This window comes from Wasmannia auropunctata, unplaced genomic scaffold, assembly GCF_000956235.1.
Source record: "Wasmannia auropunctata unplaced genomic scaffold, wasmannia.A_1.0 LD336002.1, whole genome shotgun sequence".
Taxonomy (NCBI): domain Eukaryota; kingdom Metazoa; phylum Arthropoda; class Insecta; order Hymenoptera; family Formicidae; genus Wasmannia; species Wasmannia auropunctata.
The window spans coordinates 2,586-21,333 of NW_012026888.1; the positions used below are offsets into that span (position 1 = coordinate 2,586).

General features: G+C 35.4%; 5 protein-coding genes across 12 annotated transcripts; 3 read left to right on the top strand and 2 right to left on the bottom strand.

Moving 5' to 3' along the window:
- Positions 1-1,561: 1,561 nt before the first annotated feature.
- On the top strand, positions 1,562-5,164 carry LOC105453125 (annexin B9-like). 6 transcript variants are annotated; one of them, XM_011694843.1, is made up of 9 exons: positions 1,562-1,788; positions 2,213-2,269; positions 2,524-3,159; positions 3,344-3,520; positions 3,601-3,805; positions 3,887-4,039; positions 4,112-4,285; positions 4,361-4,542; positions 4,630-5,164. In XM_011694843.1, exons 2-9 carry the CDS (start codon positions 2,252-2,254, stop codon positions 4,681-4,683), a joined length of 1,599 nt encoding a protein of 532 aa, XP_011693145.1. In that variant the 5' UTR covers positions 1,562-1,788; positions 2,213-2,251; the 3' UTR covers positions 4,684-5,164. The 6 variants fall into 6 exon arrangements, with proteins under 6 accessions (XP_011693145.1, XP_011693146.1, XP_011693148.1 ...); XM_011694844.1 differs by having other exon boundaries at positions 2,539-3,159; XM_011694841.1 differs by lacking the exon at positions 1,562-1,788 and adding an exon at positions 1,847-1,926.
- Positions 5,165-6,320: 1,156 nt separating this feature from the next.
- LOC105453127 (pyroglutamyl-peptidase 1-like) lies at positions 6,321-8,787 on the top strand. Its single transcript, XM_011694848.1, has 3 exons — positions 6,321-6,426; positions 6,537-8,091; positions 8,169-8,787. The coding sequence occupies exons 2-3, from the start codon at positions 7,873-7,875 to the stop codon at positions 8,556-8,558; spliced, it is 609 nt and encodes a 202-aa protein (XP_011693150.1). The 5' UTR covers positions 6,321-6,426; positions 6,537-7,872; the 3' UTR covers positions 8,559-8,787.
- A 2,138-nt stretch (positions 8,788-10,925) lies between these two features.
- Positions 10,926-13,507, top strand: LOC105453129 (pyroglutamyl-peptidase 1-like). 3 transcript variants are annotated; one of them, XM_011694851.1, is made up of 3 exons: positions 10,926-11,445; positions 12,533-12,771; positions 12,850-13,507. In XM_011694851.1, the coding sequence occupies exons 2-3, from the start codon at positions 12,553-12,555 to the stop codon at positions 13,258-13,260; spliced, it is 630 nt and encodes a 209-aa protein (XP_011693153.1). In that variant the 5' UTR covers positions 10,926-11,445; positions 12,533-12,552; the 3' UTR covers positions 13,261-13,507. The 3 variants fall into 3 exon arrangements, with proteins under 3 accessions (XP_011693153.1, XP_011693154.1, XP_011693152.1); XM_011694852.1 differs by having other exon boundaries at positions 12,536-12,771; XM_011694850.1 differs by having other exon boundaries at positions 11,347-11,374.
- Positions 13,428-15,840, bottom strand: LOC105453128 (von Willebrand factor A domain-containing protein 9). The gene is made up of 6 exons (XM_011694849.1): positions 15,269-15,840; positions 14,858-15,185; positions 14,565-14,776; positions 14,241-14,495; positions 13,832-14,161; positions 13,428-13,749 (listed from the first exon to the last, which is right to left on the bottom strand). Exons 1-6 carry the CDS (start codon positions 15,443-15,445, stop codon positions 13,525-13,527), a joined length of 1,527 nt encoding a protein of 508 aa, XP_011693151.1. The 5' UTR covers positions 15,446-15,840; the 3' UTR covers positions 13,428-13,524.
- A 117-nt stretch (positions 15,841-15,957) lies between these two features.
- On the bottom strand, positions 15,958-17,968 carry LOC105453130 (TM2 domain-containing protein almondex). Its single transcript, XM_011694853.1, has 6 exons — positions 17,853-17,968; positions 17,583-17,650; positions 17,364-17,507; positions 17,138-17,259; positions 16,641-16,784; positions 15,958-16,563 (listed from the first exon to the last, which is right to left on the bottom strand). The coding sequence occupies exons 1-6, from the start codon at positions 17,941-17,943 to the stop codon at positions 16,428-16,430; spliced, it is 705 nt and encodes a 234-aa protein (XP_011693155.1). The 5' UTR covers positions 17,944-17,968; the 3' UTR covers positions 15,958-16,427.
- Between the last annotated feature and the right edge of the window lie 780 nt (positions 17,969-18,748).

The following is an 18,748-nucleotide window of genomic DNA, read 5'->3' on the forward strand; positions in this document are numbered from 1 at the left end:
GTATTTATACTAACACAAAAACATTATGCTTCTATTTCAAATACGAGAGAAAAAAGCCATTTAAAAATATCTTAAAAAATTAAAAATTCTTATTCCTTATTCATTTTTATGATAAAAATTAAGTCATTTTGTATATAACTACCTATATATATCCGTGTGTGCGAGAACTCGCGTGTTTGCTTATTTTTCTAGTCATTAACATAATTGCTAGTGTGTTGAAGTCATTAATTTGTATAAATCACGTGTCGACAGCATAACATGCAGAACAACGGCTGAAGACAAGGCATAAAAGTGTCTCTAAATGAAAACTTTGATATTGAAGATAAGACTGTAGTTTTTCAATCAACAAAATCTATATACATATGCTAATAATATCACTATTTTTTTAGATTAACTATTCTAAACACACTTCTCGCATACGATAAGACGTCTCAAATTTTTAAGACGTCTTATCCCAAGTAGCAAGGTGACACCTTAATAACATCAACGTCAAAAGATGTTATAGAAACGTTATTTGATGTCATCTTGCTACTTGGCATGCTTTGTTCGATTTTGGATATGAGTGCTGTTTGTGATGCCTTTTATGTGAGTTATTTTTGTCGTTTCTATTTCTGTTGTTTATTCGTGTGAAAACATAAATATTTACCAAGATCAAACAAGAGTGTAAAAAATAAGACTCAATCTCCTTTGCATACGTGATTTCTGATGATTTCTGATCGTACGATAATGAATATTCCATGGTCAGAATATATAATCTCGGAGTTAATATATTTTTCAAATATTATTATTATTATATGAACATATAATACAGTAGAATGCATTTTACCTAATTATAATAAATAAAAATTCATAATTATACATCTTATATTTATCAGATCATGTAATATATCTATTATCTATCGTTAGGTATTACTTTTGATAAATTTTAAACGAGGCTAATAAAATACACATACACAATTTATTTCTTTAATTAATATCATCAATTTTCCCTTATTAATATATATTATTTCATCATGATTAATAATTTGTTGCCGTTGAATGACATATTTCATTCCCATTTGCATCAGTAATTTATCATAATGAATGTAATATATATACATATATATACATAGTGAATATTTATACATAAATTCGCAAATCTACTACAATAAATTATGTATCATATTTTTTTTTAATACATACAATTTTTATACATAAATTCGCAAATCTACTACAATAAATTATGTATACATTTTTTTTTTAATAAAAATGAGATTGTATAAGAAGTAAAAGATAAAAATAAATTTAACAATTTATAGATTTAAAGATTAGTTCTTTAAAGGTTTAAACATTAAAGATTTATACGAAAACAATGGAATAAAATTACTAAATGTTTTTTTTTAACAAATATAAATTTCGACATTCGCCTCATAATCATCACGTTATAATTCGACACTCGATTAGTTTTACGCGAGATACACTATCGTTTTACCGGAATTCCTGATGACGTAAGTTACAAACCTGTAGAGTGAATATTGTGGTCTGTGAGTAGAGGCCTTCCCCCATTCCCACTACCTGATTCTGTCCTTGCCGCAAGTCACGAGACTCACGAGCAGAGCAGTCCGTTCTCGCTAATTCGCTACGCGTCGGCGCTCATCTTGTTTGCGTATTCTTGCGACACGTCTCGCTAGCAGCGGCGGGCGGTATTCAGCGGCGTTTTCCGTGATTATACACGTCACGACGACTCGCGACGCACGGACGCAGGATCAGGATCTCGTGATTTCATAGTTCGGCGAACGACCTTTACAAGTGAGTATCGGTGACGTATCCTATAAGATTTAGCGTAACGCATCGTTCATCCGCAGTTTATCGATGTTTCGCAATAAGAGCACGTCGTCGCGGCATTTCGTTGGGCGCGTCACCAATCCGTTTGTTTTCTCCTCCAAGGTGGATTACCTCTCCCGACTCCCTGACATATGCGTGACACGTGTCAGCCTATGAATAAATATAAATTTTACATGATTTAATATATTGAGATAATGTATCGCGATTTTATTCCAGCAAACTGTAAATTTCTACAATATATATGTATCAGAGTTGTTATATATATATATATATATATATCGCATATGCTGTTACCATAGTGCTGTACACAAATTGCAATTTCCGCAAGTTCCGTGATAGCAACGTAATTAGAGAGGAAGTTTGTAATTTAGTCTTCTTCTGTGTGCAGGTTCTTCCATTGCGACAGTTTAACTCTTCAATAGGCAAAATGAGCTACGGTTATCAAGTGAGTACATTTAATTTTTTGTTAAACAACTGAAGAGTATGTTTTTGCAAACCATATTTTTAAGAAAAAGAGTAGAGTTATACGTATGTGCATATGACAAGCTTTCTATTTTTGCATGAAAATATATTATATGAATCTATAACATTGTCTATTAACATAATTTATTAACATAGTTTAAAAATAATTATTTGAAAAAAAATAAAGCATGCTCATGGGATTGGTATTTGTTATCTATACCTTAATTGATATCCAAGGGGCCACCTGTTCAGTTTCCGGGACGAGCACGACCACCAACATCATTTGGGGCTCCACCTGATGCACCCTCTGCCCCTGGTGCTCCGTCTTATCCTCCAGTGGGCTTCTCAAATGCTCCATCGTCTTTTGGCATGCCTCAACCATACTCTCAGCTCTCTCAGGCGCCGACTCCCTATCCAGCACAGCCCATGTCTCCTCCTGGCTATGCACACGCACAAACCAATAGTTATCCTCCACAACAAATGCCGTATCCCCAATCTACGTCCACATGTTATCCCCAATCTACGTCCACGTGTTATCCCCAATCTACGTCTACATATTATCCCCAATCTGTGCCCGCATGTTATCCCTCTAATCAATCTGCACCATCCCCTTACCCGCAACAGCAAAATTATAATACATATCCTAATCTTCAAACAGCACCAGACGCTAAAGAATATTTTAACAATATGTCTCCTTCCCCCTATTCCTCTGGACCAAATACACATGCAGCTAATTCAATTCCATACCAAAGTGGAAGCTATCCCGGGGGGCAGAGGGTAAGCTCGAAATATTCTTACGCTGGTAATCCACCTACTGCTGCTGCGCGTGGTACTGCCCCAGCCCCCCGGGAGACATATCTGTTTACACCTAAGGTGAGACTAAGAATATAGTTCAAGATTTTTGTGAAAATTATAAACGAAATATTAAACATTTTTTTTGTACAGGTATTAAGGCAGCACTTACTGTAATCTTAACAGAAGTATCTTATATCTTGTGTTACTCTCTGTAGATTCTTATGCGTAAATTTTCTTAAAGTTTCCACGAATTTTGTTACAGATCTCTCCCACGGTTGTGCCTTACGATGGCTTTGATGCCAGAGCGGATGCGGAAAGTTTAAGAAAAGCTATGAAAGGGTTTGGCACCGATGAGAAAGCTATTATTCATGTTCTTGCAAATCGCAGTAATCTACAGCGCCAAGAGATTTCATCTCAATTTAAGACTCTTTATGGAAAGGTATATAGTTTGAAAAATTTTTAATGTTTTGTGAATGTTTCGGGGCTTAATACTACAGCGTGTTGCATTTCTGTTAATAGGATTTGATAAAGGACTTGAAGTCTGAGCTATCAGGAAACTTCGAAAAACTTGTTCTTGCTTTGATGACCCCCCTACCTCAATATTATGCTAAAGAACTCCACGATGCAATGTCTGGTATTGGTACCGATGAGACAGTACTCATTGAAGTATTATGTACACTGTCCAATCATGAAATTTCGATCATTAAACAAGCATACGAAGCGAGTGAGTTATCTAAATGATATTAAGACTACAAATTACAGTGATCAGCTTGATTATTATAATTATATTATTTAATAATTACAGTGTATGGAAGAACGTTGGAAGATGATTTAATCGGTGATACATCTGGCAATTTCAAACGCCTGATGGTATCATTATGTTGTGCCAATAGAGATGAGTCATTTAATGTGAATCAAGCTGCTGCAATGGAAGATGCCAAACAACTCTTGCAAGCTGGTAATTAGTGTAGAATATTTAAATATCTGTCTATATATTTCTCCTTTTTAATGTTATATTAATGTTATACAGGCGAGCTTCGATTTGGTACGGATGAGTCTACTTTTAACGCGATTCTCGTCCAAAGAAACCTGGCACAATTGCGACAGATCTTCACAGAATACCATAACATAACGGGCCACGATATTGAGAATGCGATTGAAAACGAGTTTTCGGGCGATATTAAAAAGGGTCTCCTTGCAATTGGTAAGAATAAGTTATAAGTGTGTAAGAGAAAACTCTCCACTAGAATGCTTAATAAAATTAATATTTTTCAAACAGTGAAGTGTGTCAAGAACAGAGCCGGTTTCTTCGCCGAACAGTTGTACAAAAGCATGAAAGGTCTTGGTACGGATGATAGCCGCCTCATTCGACTTGTTGTGACACGTTGCGAAGTGGATATGGGTGAAATAAAAAATGCATTTGCCCATCAGTATGGAGAGTCATTGGAAGATTTCATATCTGTAAGTTATCAACATATAAAAATATAAAAATATCACATTTATACTGAGATCTAATTCCCTTTTTTCTTTCTTTGTTTTTTTTTTCAGGGTGACTGCTCAGGACATTACAAAAAATGCCTATTGGCACTAGTGCAGACCTAAAATATTTTCGGTTATACATGAACTTTTTTCGTTGCATTTATCATTCATCTTTTTACAAATACGTACAACGTATGTATACAAAAAACTGTCCAACTTCTTTTCTTATTTTAATTTTTTAAAAGTTATGCCAGTGACAATAACGTAGCTTTGAAACATGTAAATGAACTTATTTTTATATGCAAAGTTTATATATGAAGATATTTTGAGATATATGTATATATCTGAGATATATATACACAATGCAAGTACTTAAATTCATGATTTTGTAAAATTATTGATGATTATATACAGAATCACTAGCCATATTGATGAATACTAACAATTTCAAATAGTTTTTCAAAATCACCTATAATTTTATGAAAGTAATTAAATATCGAAAGTGAATACACATTAATTGCCTTAATTTAAAAGATTCATTAATAAGTGCATTTAATTGTTATTTTTTATTCATCAATATATTTAGTTAGTGACTATAGAATTAATCAGTGATTTTCTAAACTTATTTTTTGTAATATATACTGTACATGTATACTATGTTAATTAACTGTGACTTATATTGATCGAATGTTCCTATATATTCTAAACGCTTCTGAAATGCAACGATAGTAAATGAGCTTTTAATGTCATTGAATTGTGCCAATATATACGCGTGCTTCGTATTGAATCTCAGTCCATAAAAAAAGAGAATCTCATAAGAATTTGCGAAAATACTGCGATTTTCTTTTCATTTATAATGAAAGTATACGTGTACCTTACAGATCTAAAGATATTTTATACATAAATGATATACATAAAGATTATATTTTTGCGCATGGCATAATATAGTATTTACATAAAAAAAAATTCTGAAATATAATAGTTTTATATATTCTATATTTATATTTATCAATGTTGTATATTCAAGTTATTACGTATATATGTATAATTGCTTCATTCATTATTTCGATTATTGTATTTACTGTATCTGTACAAATAAAAATTTTAACTGGTATAAGCAAAATGAAATTCCGAAGTGTTATTATTAAAGATCATAGCCTTAAGTATAAAGTTTCTGTCTATTATATCTATAAACATAATGCATCAAAATATCAGATCAAGCAATGCAGTAGCCAAGTATCAAAAAATTTGGTATCGGATAAATATCCTGTGACTGTCGACGAGATACTATTAAAGACAATTTTATGGATTCGAAGTTATAGACCAATATTATTATATTAGATATTAAATCAAATACATTTACATGATATTTGAAAACTACTGAATTTAAACACAAAATAAGCACATAGAAAATTTTACTTATTAATTATAGAATTATCACGGTGCAAAAGATCCATGTTCTAAAAGACTTCGCTCCACTCTTTGAATTGTTTTTCGAACAGGAACACACCGATTAGGCTATTGCTGTCTGTAATTCTCCGTCTTTCAGGATTGGTTCCGCTCTTAATTCCTTACATGTGCCTTGCACTCTTATATTCCAAGGTATATCCGCTCGTATCGTATATAATGGTCCTTGCCACTGTCTGGCCTGTTGTCCGCCTTCCTATGGCCTACTGCTTTCGTACACGTGCCGCACGTCGGAACCAGTCATCGGATCGCTCTATTTGTGTCGTCGCGGAACATCGACAAGGTTACCAAAAATTTCGGCACTCTCTACTACCAGAGAGAAGCCTGCTTCTCTCTGCTACTACTAAAGAGAATCTGCACAGGAGAACTTACCGCTCTTCGATTTTGCGGTTTTCCGTAGTAAGTATTAAATGCATTCATCTAAAGTCTAAAATAACCAACGCGTTTATCGGTAACGATAACAAATTTTCTTACTTAAATTAATAGTTTTATTTTTATTATTTATATAGCACCGGAACGAAGATGCTACCAGGAAAAATATATTCTGATTGCTGTAACAATTGGTTCTATGACGCCCATTACAATAACAAATACATCTATCATCAAATTAATAGTTTTATTTTCATTATTTATTATATATAGCGTCGAAACGATGATGCAAATTAGGCACTGTATACACTAACGGCTGTAACAATTGGTACTGTACGTGATGCACCGCATCACAGAATTAATGGTTACAGCCATCAAAATATAACGTCGAAACGATGATGCAAAATTGGGACAGTTTATTTTGATGGCTATAACAATTAATTGTGACGTCAGAAGCAAGAAAGTATAATAATAATCACAATAATAATCTTGTAAAATATATTTAAATAGAAATATTTTTCAGTAAAACATTCGAAAGAATTTGCAATCGGTAGAAAAGACCTGTAAGATATCGAAAATTACCTTTCTGTTTTGATGAGAAATTAAATTGATTTATTTCTATATATTAAACTAATTCGACAATTTGTCACAGCTTTGAATTTAGCTTATTTCATTTTTGTATAATTAATTTCCAGATATATTTATTTAACAATAAGGAGAGTTTTCGGTATTTTTACAAATCGATTCAATCGATTGTGAGTGTTGATTTATTGAAACATTTCCATACAACATTATATTTTTGAATTTTACAAGAATTTTTATTGTGTACTTTCTCGTGTCTAATGTGACAATTCTTAGATAGTAGTGGTGAGTGAACAGGAACTTTAAGAAAAAGAATCTAAAAGAATCGTGGTGTAGTTCACTTAATGCTGCAAACGTTTTGAAATATTTAATTTCAAAACATTTAATAGGGATCAATCAGAGTTTTACTAATTGACCAATCAAAGAACGCTTCAATTAAAGCATTATTTGTAGTGTCAGGTGGACCTTGGTCGCACAGAACGCGATATTTCTCCTCCCACGATTTCCTCTCACATTTCCTCGATGTTTAGTCATTTTGACAAATACATATACACAGCGTATATACTCTATCAGGGATTGTAAAATATGGCACAGAGTTAAAATCGTTGGACACCGTTCAATACGCGTCCCATTGCGCGATATTTGTAGATTTACAAATTTATACTGTACACGTAATCGCGATAAATATTCGAACGAGCAACGTCAGTTATATCGCAATCGTCGGGCAAACGGCTCGATGTGATTCGCGTAAAATTAATAATAAATCATTCACGAGTCTGGCCTGATCCGCGACAGGCGTCAGTCGCGAGATAAGGAATCAAATTGCAAACAGTTCAAATCGAGCGTCGTCGGGTTGACAATAAGTGTACCGTCGCGGGGGATCCGAATTGCAAAATGGGCGCCGATCCCAGACGCACGGTCCTGGTGACCGGCTTCGGCCCGTTCGATACACACTTGGTGAACGCCAGTTGGGAGGCGGTAAAGGAATTGCAGAAACTTTGGGAGAACTCCGTGGAATTTTCCGACGTTAAACTGGTCGCGGAAGAGGTTCCGGTTTCGTACGATTACGTATTCGAGCATGTCCCTCAGCTCTGGAAGGAACACAATCCTTCGGTAAGTATACCAGAGTATCACAATTCGAATTGTGCAATTTTTTCATACGTATATACTTAGTTTTTTTTTTGTTTTAGATTGTCTTGCACGTGGGTGTGTCGCACAAAGCCAAATTTTTAACGATAGAGCGTCACGCTTACAGCAACGGCTACGACAGGCTCGACGTATGTAATAAATGCCCCGACGAAACGGACGTCGTGTGTAACGTCTTGGAAACTGGGATAGATGTCGAGGAACTTTGCGACAATGTGAATAAAAATTCCGAGAGAAGCGGCTGCAAGGCCTACCCCTCGCAAGACGCCGGCAGATATTTGTGCGAATATATATTTTATCAGTCTCTCTCTATCGAGCCGACAAAGACTCTGTTTGTACACGTTCCGGATTTTCACAAGTATTCCAGTGTACAAGCTGCAAATGGTTTATACGATATTTTATATTGCCTACTAAGAAATTTGAAATTCTGTTAACAGTCTATTAACTACCAGTAATTAATAATAAGAAACAATAATATAATTTCATATATAAATGCACTCAAGGCCTATGTACTTTCTTACGCATATGCAATATATGATAAAAATGGAAAAGTTAAGAATGTAAGATAGAAAGTACTACGACGTAATATCAATTAACGCAATGTGATATTAACATGGGACATGGCGTACGATTATAACAAATACAAATTTTATTTTTGCTGTATGGATGTCCAGCTTTAATATAAATGTAAATAACATTCCAATAATACTGTGCCTTACAACTCATAATCCAGGTTGAAATTTCGTCCGCGCGGGTGGAATGTTATATCTGAGCTCGTGAAATTCTGGCTTTCCGATCATCGATGCAACGTGGCCCATCTGAATCGTGCAGTCGAGATTTAGATTCGGTAGCAGCAACGTGCATTCACTCTCCAAAATGCACGCTAATCCTTTTAGTAACTCGATGAATCCTATAGACGCTGCTGCACGCTGTATAATCTGTTTACCTCCTGTGCGACAGAGAATAATATTATTTTACAAAAAATGTAATTTAAATCATGCACAATTGCTTTATTTTTTCCGTATATATAATTTACCTTGTAAAAGTTCTGTGTCTTGTCGGGCAATTTTCTCGCATGTCTTAAGATTTTTTAAATATCGGACTGCAAGCCAACTTGCCGAATCCATATGAAGGAGCGTTTTGTGTGTAGCTTGTCTTTTTGGTCAGTCTGACCGGGAAACAAACTGGAGAATCTTTAACCGTGTCTAATGGATCCAAATTGCTAAAATTGTCTAACCACGATACAATGTCAGATCCCGGTTCTAATAATACTGTTAGCATTAAGTTGGATTTCTTTTTCGTGTCCGCCCAGGAATATATAAATCCATACCAATCGTTGTTCAACATATAAAGGCCTGCCATGTTTTCGCTACCTATATCAAAATATAACAATGCTCAAAACTTATAGAATTAAAAAACACGTTAACAACATGAGTCTGATCGAATTCGTTCAAACGTACAGTAATTATTACGCAACATATCTTACATATCTCAATCATTCGTTTGATTGCAGAGACAACATTAAAGTACTGAATTTTGAACCAAAATTATTATAAAAGATTCATAAATAATTTCCGAAATGATTCATGTAAAAGAACAATCGAATGGATTTAATTTAAACAAAGATACAGAACTGCTCGACAAAGCATATTTCAATATACTTGACAGATTTACCTGGAGTTCCATGGTTATAAGAAACAAAAAAATTTGTTTATATTATTGCCACTGTTTATCATTTATATTTTATTCGATTCCATCGAAACGCTCACTTGTGTTTGAAAGTTCGTACACTGTAAACTGTAAAAAAAATCGCGTGCTCTGTCTCCCAGCAGTCCCAGCTATACAGCGGACTTGGTATTATTACATTTATTATCAATAAGTAATTTAAGTGCATAAGTTAGACAAACGGAATTAGGAATTTATATTTGTATAAAGAAGAACACGCAATCAATTTTAAAATGTAAACTTCTTTCACTAGATAGACAAATTCAAACAAAAAAACGGACTTACTCTTTTAAATCATTTAACAAATAGAATATCAAAACAATTAAAACACTTTCTTGCATAAAAAACGATGAAGCTGTATAACATTTATTTATTAACTGATTTGTTATACATCGACGTTACATTTTAATTTGGACTCTTATACACCGACTTTAATGTAGTAAATTGTAATGTTTCATTAGACATGCGGATCGAGAGCGTATGGCAGCAGATTAAACTATTTTTGATAATTGCATTAAAAGTTAATTACTCACTTGTTGCTACCGTGATTGCGTTAACAATTATAATTGAACGAAAAATTTTTTAACATATTTTTAAAAAATCATAATTTTTTCGTGTATTCTCTCTCTTTCTTTGGAATGTAATGCTAATTAATAAAATTTTTTTAGCAGTAAAACTGAAAACGTTGCTTCAATTTTTACATTAATATACTAATATAATTATTATATTAATATGTATAATTAATTATATATATTATTACATACGAATATATTTCCTATATAATTATATTATATATAGGAAATTGATAATTTTTTTTGTTCTCCTTAACCGGATTACGGAACTATGCATGACGATTCAAGGCTTTTATATAGGATCAAAATTCATGACGTAATTAAAGTATCTTATACTGGATCTTAAAAGCGTGCTGCAAATATGAGAGTTGATCTTTTAACGTGCATTTTTTTATAAAAATTATTTTTTTTTAGCTCTCTCTCTCTCTCTCTCTCTCTCTCTAACAGTATATTTTAAAAATTAATTTGTTAATTATTCAATCATTTCGATTCTGTAATCATATCTACGTCATTATGTTGTAAAAAAACGATTAGACGTTGATTGCGTGATATTGTATGAAAGAGGGAAGAACGAAGACGGGAAATTAAAAGACGAAGTGAAAAATTGCTCTAGAGGTATTATGGATACACATCTAATGTAAATCTATGTATTTTCTTTTTTTCTTATTTTTGAGTCCTTAAAATCGCAATACCACAATTTAAGTCTTTCTATTTTATACGCGGCATTCACTTTCCGATGGATCGACTTTCGCGGTTGGGATTCTATCGAGCAACAATGGCACGCGCGATTCTCGAAGTCGAAATAGTCGAAAGAACGAAATGTACTCAAAATGTATACATTATAATACCATCGATTATCATACAATATAGTAATATTATAGAATATAGCATATAGTATAGTATAGTATATTATATATATTATTGTATAGTTATACTCGGAATGCCTCATGCTTGTAAGTCATGACTCATGCTGCAGTCGACTAATTGACCTTGTTTCTTGAATCTGTCGAATCTTATCAGCGTGGTACGGTGACTCTTTATATTAGATCGGATATCCATATGAAGACTTCTGTTCACTCATCATTACTACTCGTATCCCACATTGTGACGTCAGAAGCAAGAAAGTATAATAATAATCACAATAATAATTGTAAAATATATTGTAAAATATATTTAAGTAGAAATATTTTTCAGTAAAACAATCGATAAAATTTGCAATCAGTAGAAAAGACCTATAAGATATATCGAAAATTACCTTTCTGTTTTGATGAGAAATTAAATTAATTTATTTCTATATATTAACTAATTCGACATTTGTCATAGCTTTGAATTTAGCTTATTTCATTTTTGTATAATTAATTTCCAGATATTTATTTAACGATGAGGAAAGTTTTCGGTATTTTTACAAATCGACCCAATCGATTGTAAGCGTTGATTTATTGAAACATTTCCATACAACGTTATATTTTACAAGAATTTTTATTGTGTATTTTCTCGTGTCTGTTGTGACAATTTGAGACAGTAGTGGTGAGTGAACAGGAACTTTAAGAAAAAGAATCTAAAAGAATCGTGATGTAGTTCACTTAACGCTACAAACGTTTTGAAGTATTTAATTTCAAAACATTTATTATAATAGAGACCAATCGGTTTTACTAATTGACCAATCAAAGAATGCTTCAATTAACACAAGTTTGTAGCGTCAAGTGGATCTTGATCGCACAGAGAACGCGATATTTCTTCTTCCACGATTTTCTCCCACATTTCCTCGACATTTAGTCATTTTGACAAATTCATATACAGCGTATTCTCGTATCAGGGATTGTAAAATATGGCACAGAGTTAAGATCATAGGATATCATTCAATACACGTCCCATTGCGCGATATTTGTAGATTTACAAATTTATACTGTACATGTAATTGCGATAAATATTCGAACGAGCAATGTCAGATATATCGCAATCGTTGGGCAAACAGCTCGACGTGATTCGCGTAAAATTAATATAATAAATCATTTACGGCCTGATCCGCGGCGGGCGTCAGTCGCACGATAAGGAATCAATTTGCAAAGTTTAAATCGAGCGTCATCGGGTTGACAATAAGAGTACCGTAGCAGGGAATCCGAATTGCAAAATGGACGCCGATCCTAAACGCACGGTCCTGGTGACCGGCTTCGGCCCGTTCAAAACACACGTGGTAAACGCCAGTTGGGAGGCGGTGAAGGAATTGCAGAAACTTTGGGAGAACTCCGTGGAATTTTCCGACGTTAAACTGATCGCGGAAGAGGTTCCGGTTTCGTACGATTACGTGTCCGAGCATATCCCTCGGCTTTGGAAGGAACACAATCCTTCGGTAAGTATATCAGATTATCGCAATTCGAACTGTGCAATTTTTTCATACGTATATACTTAGTTTCTTTTTTCTTTTTAGATTGTCCTGCACGTGGGTGTGTCGCACGAAGCCGAATTTTTAACGATAGAGCGTCACGCTTACAGCAACGGCTACAACACGCTCGACGTATGTAATAAATGCCCCGACGAAACGGACGTCGAGTGTAACGTTCTGGAAACTGAGATAGATGTCGAGGAACTTTGCGACAATGTGAATAAAAATTCCGAGAGAAGCGGCTGCAAGGCTTACCCCTCGCAGAACGCCGGCAGATATCTGTGCGAATATATATTTTATCAGTCTCTCTCTATCGAGTCGACAAAGACTCTGTTTGTACACGTTCCGGATTTTCACAAGTATTCCAGTGTACAAGCTGCAAATGGTTTATACGATATTTTATATTACCTACTAAGAAATTTGAAATTCTGTCAAAAGTCTATTAACCACCAGTAATTAATAATAGGGAACAATAATATAATTTCATATATAAATGCGCTTAAGGCCTATGTACATTCTTACGTATATATATGCAATATATATGCTAAAAATGAAAAAGTTAAATGTAAGATAGAAAGTACTACGTAATATAAATAACACATGTGATATTAACATGGGACATGGCGTATGATTATAACAAATACAAGTATTATTTTTGCTGTATGAATGTCCAGCTTTAATATAAATGTAAATAACATTCCAATTACTGTGCATTACAACTCATGATCCAGGTTGAAATTTCGTCCGCGCGGGTGGAATGTTGTACCTGAGCTCGTGAAATTCTGGCTTTCTGATCATCGATGCAACGTGGCCCATCTGAATCGTGCAATCGGGATTTAGATTCGGTGGCAGCAATGTGCATTCACGCTCCAAAATGCATGCTAATCCTTCTAGTAACTCGATGAATCCTATGGACGCTGCTGCACGCCGTAATCTGTTTACCTCCTGTGCGACAGAGAATTATCTTACAAAAAATGTAATTTAAATCATTCACAATTGCTTTATTCTTTCCATATATATAATTTACCTTGTAAAAGTTTTGTGTCTTGTCGGGCAATTTTCTCGCATGTCTTAAGATTTTTTGAATATCGGACTGCAAGCCAACTTGGCGAATCCATGAAGGAGCGTTTTGTGTGTAGCTTCTCTTTTCGGTCGGTCTGACCGGGAAACAAACGGGAGAACCTTTAACCGTGTCTAATGGACCCAAATTGCTGAAATTGCCTAACCACGGTACAATGTCAGATCCTGGTTCTAATACTGTTAGCATTAAGTTGGATTTCTTCTTCGTGTCCGCCCAAGAGTATATAAATCCATACCAATCGTTGTTCAACATACAAAGGGCTGCCATGTTTTCTACCTATATCAAAATATAACAATTAATAAATTAATGTTAATTTAATCAGATTCAAATCATTGCTCTTTAGTAAGACATTAACTTTTAATGCTCCATGAAGTAACACGCAAAAAGAGGGCATTTTCCCCTCGTCTCCATTTTCATCGGTGTCCGAGTCCTCATCTAACGATATACCCTGCATACTTGAATTTTTCTCTGTTGCCAGCGGCAGCACTAAGTGTCTGGAAATGGAACTTGGACTACCAACATCCCCTACAGATATAAATCCACATATCTCTATAGTTTTTGATATCGCCAAGCCCGGGGCCAATTCGAAATCTGTCTTCTTTGTATAAAGCTGAAATGTATACACGTAATGCAGTGTCTAATTGTTTATAGCAATCTAACATACTCTCGTAATGTTTACCATGGGAGCTGGCGACAATAAAATACGGGAGCCCAAATGGCCGCACTTCAGGTATCCCTGGAAGGAAACGTAATTCGCTTCGGCTAGCTTCTGGAAGCAAGCGGCGACGGAATACTTGCTGAGCGGCGATTCGGGGACCAGCACAATGCTGTCCCCGCCAGCTAGGTCGACTAAACGCTGATAGAGAGGTAAACCAATCTGCAAACTGGGGTCTGAAAATGTAACAAGTAATACATTAAAATATACGAAATAAAGGTAAATATAAGTGACGTGTTTTCGCGTTTTCGACTTACCCTGCTGCGACCCGATGCAAACTATACTTAATTTCCCCGGGTACGGGAAAGGCAGCGGAAAGGGATTTATGTTATCCTGCGCGACGTTCAAAGAGCTCAGAGAATTGCCCAAGGACATTGGTCCCACGCCAGGATTGCCGTCTGTAATTAATATCACCTGGCAGGCCGTGGCGTTGCCCCATTCCGCCATAATTACATTATTAACTCCGTGTAACGCTCCCTCGATGCACGTCTTGTCCCACTCCTCGATAGTTTGTAACTTTGCGCGTATGCTGTCGTAATCGCGGGTGAAAGGGCAAACTATTTCGTACAGTGATGAAAATACAATCTGAAAATTTGAAATTCGTCGAGTTACCGCGTATCGACGTATAACCATTGTACCCCGACACTCTGGCATCAGCCTGTTCTTACCAGCGATACAAATTCCAATTTTGAGTTAACTTGCAAGTAGTGTAGCAGAGCGTTTATGCCGTGCACCGCTAAATGATGCCGCGTCAGTGGTTCATTTTGCAAATTGTCACCCGTCCCACTTGTCAACACGGGTCTCCTCATCGAGAGAGAGACGTCCAACGCTATAACCGTAGGCATTTTGACGTAACCAAGTTCCGATCAGCGTAATTAAAAATCTCTGGAGACTCTCGAAGATCCCATAATATATATTTGTTAGCCGCGTACAGCTTTTCTCTGCTGGATCTGCATAGACTTCTTTGAAACTTGCCAACTCGCCAACGCAGTAGGTTATGTGGAGAGGTTATGTGCATCAAACTTTCCTGTGTTTCGATTTCTTTTCTTCCTCGCGAGAGAACAGTTGCTCACCTCGAGTCAATAAATATTTTTAAAATGTTGTTAACAACACTTCTGTCACGCTAATGCATCTCTTTGGTTAATAATGTTGCCGTGTACCGGCCAGTACCGACACATCGATTTTTGCGAGTGTTCGAATACTCTAACCTATTCTGAGTATTTCACTTCTGTACACAAGTGTTTACGTTTCGTACACTGCCCACCACGTCTAATAAAATTCTATGGACACATAAGCATATGTTTATTTTAATTTTTTCTTTTAAATAATAGCAATTAAATTAGAATTTTCTGCGATGTACGGACATATATTTTTTATTAACAAATAAATTATCTATATAATTATTTGTACAGTATAACTTTTACAGTATAACCTTTACAAAAATCAACATTTTATATTTGCTTTCCCTTCTCTTCCAAGAATTTTATACAGAAATTGTACTAAACATAATTATTAAACAACGCTAAATCTATCTAAGATTATACTAAACTTAATTATTAAATAACGCTAAATCTATCTAAAATTATACTAAACTTAATTATTAAACAATGATAAATCTATCTAAATCTGTGACACAATTATTGTCTATGACTAATTAAATAAATTTTATTTTTTTAAAAGCCGCTTTGTTCATATTTATGTACATATATCACATTAATTTGTACCTAGTTCAACAAATATAACATCTTCTCAAGGGCTAACGATAAATTATGATAAAAGACTTAGATACCTCATGTTGATATTTACAAAAAAAAATCCATAAATGATCTAAATATACAAAGAGCCATCAGCGGGGCCTAAATATCTCATAGAAATTAATATTACGTCAATTAATGTCCACACACCCAGTCCGCCAAAACTAAAAAGCTTGCCGATACCCTCCTGCCAGTGTCCCAAGTAAAACCTGCAATCCATATAAAATCTTGTGTGAGTTCATACTTAATCGATTTCAAATAGTATGCTTGCAAAGTCATAAAGTACCTATCTGCGCCAAATCCTCCGAGAGTAATGCTTAGGATCAAAGCTGTGGACCAACGATATCCAACTGTCCAATTACAAGGCAAGTTCTTCATAAACTTCCGTCTACCCAGACATATTATATCATTGTTTACTGTACAATTTGTTCTACAACAAAAATATTCAGTCAGTATCATTATGACATATATGTATGTATATATATATATATATATATATATATATACATAAAACTCTCATCTGTTACAATAATGATAAATGAAATAACAATAATTGAAAAAATTGAAGTTTATAGTTAAATATGCTTATATATATATGTATGTATATGTACACACATATATATTCTTTTTATATGTACAAATATATAATATATATAATTTTAATGTAATAATTGATTGCAGAGGAATAAAAATATGGATTTTTAAAGTATATTAAAATTGAATTTCAAAATTAATATTACAAAACTTTGATGCGATATATATATGAGATGACAGTATACAAACCTATAATATTGCTGAGGAGACGCTACTGAGCTACAAGAATTTTTCTGATGACATTGATGCTCCCAGTGTTCAGTTTGATAACAGAATCGGCATATGTACTGCTTCGAAAAAGTCTGTTCTCCCTGTCAATAAATGAAACATCCAATTTAATTATGTCTCAATATATTAAAGAACTTGAAAGCTTCAAGCTGGAACTGTAGAACTGTAAAAATCTTTCTTTACGTACTGTACAATCGACGTGCTCCATCACGGAGCAGTTTGCCTCAAGCATTGCCCCATATATGCAGCTGTAATCCAAGTTGCACTTCAGGCATTCTCCGCTCAATTCTACGCAAGGTATCCCGATCGGGCACAGGCCAGCCATTTCCTCCTGCGATTTAACAATCCGATCTGTACTCGCAAGTATCATTACATGGAGCTATTACTTGGGTTTAAAGGGTCTCACCTTCTTGCTGCTGTAGGCTGGCGTTGAGTTTACGTTGGCTTCCTTCACAGCATAGCTGGTCGCAGTGCCTGCAACAATCACAATGAATCACAATGAATACCAAGTTACAGGTGCATGTAAAAAAAAAAAAAAGAAATCAGAGTTACTTTAGCGTTTCAACATTAATGCAAATACAGGTTTCACCCCTCAACGTTGACTCCTACAAACATTTCACGTGGAAATCTTGTCCCGCCAGTCCTCACATCGATGGCTAGGAACGAGGTTACTCACCGTAATCCATGCGAGCCTCCTGGACGGAGGTTGACAGGAGCGCCATGAAGAGAAATATCACGTTCTTCGAGTTGATCCGAACGACATTCATTCTGCCGCCGGGATTCCTCTCACCAGCCGCCAGTAGCTCGACTCGCCGTCTCAAGTCCCGCACTTTATTGTATCCGCGCACGTGAAACGGAGGCACGAATCGCCGCACGATAGCGTCCCAGGGCCGAGTATACACCTGGCGTCATTAGTACACATCAGCTGCTCGGGCAGCTCTGGACTCGAACGCGCGACTCAGACGCGTCGCGTTCTCTCAGATTCGCCGAGAACTGACAGTCGCCCGGTCAAATGCATGGCACCGATCTTCTCTTTCGCTATTTTATTTTTTCCTTTAATAGGTATACAATTATTTTCGCGAAACAAAAATCTGCAGTGTGAACGCGCGTGTAATGGGAAATAACAATATGGAGCAGCCAATCAGATGATCACTATACGCTGATCTTTCAACCTGGCTTCATTCCCTCTCTCATTTTCTCATTTATCGGAAATCTCACGCTTCCCATCACAATTATTTCCGATAATCCAAACCGGAATGCCGAAAGGGATTAACGATACCGAGTGTACCGAGGATGCACGCTGCGTCGCGCGATTTGCATTCCGGTGATATCGACGATACACGTTTCTGTAATAATTGACGAAGGAGTACTTATTTACAAATACGAGCGGTCACCTGCGTCAGCAAATACGGAGAGAGAGAGAGAGAGAGAAAAAAGAAGAAAACACGAGCATGACAGCATGAGTAAAGAGTGAAGAGCGAAAGGGGCAGCGTAAAAGCACGAGCGATGCGGCGGGGCTCTCGCGCGCGTGTGTATCGATGTGTGCACGCTCGTTTCCAACAATCAGCTGAC

What these genes read in the sequence shown, in the direction of transcription:
- LOC105453125 (XM_011694841.1), top strand. Translation starts at nt 1,852, where the DNA reads ATGTTTCGCAATAAGAGCACGTCGTCGCGGCATTTCGTTGGGCGCGTC. An exon ending in CGTTTGTTTTCTCCTCCAAG is followed by an intron (nt 1,927 to 2,212) that starts GTGGATTACCTC and finishes TTCTGTGTGCAG; the next exon opens with GTTCTTCCATTGCGACAGTT. An exon ending in CATTGGAAGATTTCATATCT is followed by an intron (nt 4,543 to 4,629) that starts GTAAGTTATCAA and finishes TTTTTTTTTCAG; the next exon opens with GGTGACTGCTCAGGACATTA.
- LOC105453127 (XM_011694848.1), top strand. Translation starts at nt 7,873, where the DNA reads ATGGGCGCCGATCCCAGACGCACGGTCCTGGTGACCGGCTTCGGCCCG. An exon ending in GGAAGGAACACAATCCTTCG is followed by an intron (nt 8,092 to 8,168) that starts GTAAGTATACCA and finishes TTTTTGTTTTAG; the next exon opens with ATTGTCTTGCACGTGGGTGT.
- LOC105453129 (XM_011694850.1), top strand. An exon ending in GGAAGGAACACAATCCTTCG is followed by an intron (nt 12,772 to 12,849) that starts GTAAGTATATCA and finishes TTTTCTTTTTAG; the next exon opens with ATTGTCCTGCACGTGGGTGT.
- LOC105453128 (XM_011694849.1), bottom strand. Translation starts at nt 15,445, where the DNA reads ATGCCTACGGTTATAGCGTTGGACGTCTCTCTCTCGATGAGGAGACCC. An exon ending in TTGCATCGGGTCGCAGCAGG is followed by an intron (nt 14,777 to 14,857) that starts GTAAGTCGAAAA and finishes TTACATTTTCAG; the next exon opens with ACCCCAGTTTGCAGATTGGT. An exon ending in TACTTCATGGAGCATTAAAA is followed by an intron (nt 14,162 to 14,240) that starts GTTAATGTCTTA and finishes ATTTTGATATAG; the next exon opens with GTAGAAAACATGGCAGCCCT.
- LOC105453130 (XM_011694853.1), bottom strand. Translation starts at nt 17,943, where the DNA reads ATGAATGTCGTTCGGATCAACTCGAAGAACGTGATATTTCTCTTCATG. An exon ending in TGGAGCACGTCGATTGTACA is followed by an intron (nt 17,260 to 17,363) that starts GTACGTAAAGAA and finishes ATTTATTGACAG; the next exon opens with GGAGAACAGACTTTTTCGAA. An exon ending in GGAGGATTTGGCGCAGATAG is followed by an intron (nt 16,564 to 16,640) that starts GTACTTTATGAC and finishes TATGGATTGCAG; the next exon opens with GTTTTACTTGGGACACTGGC.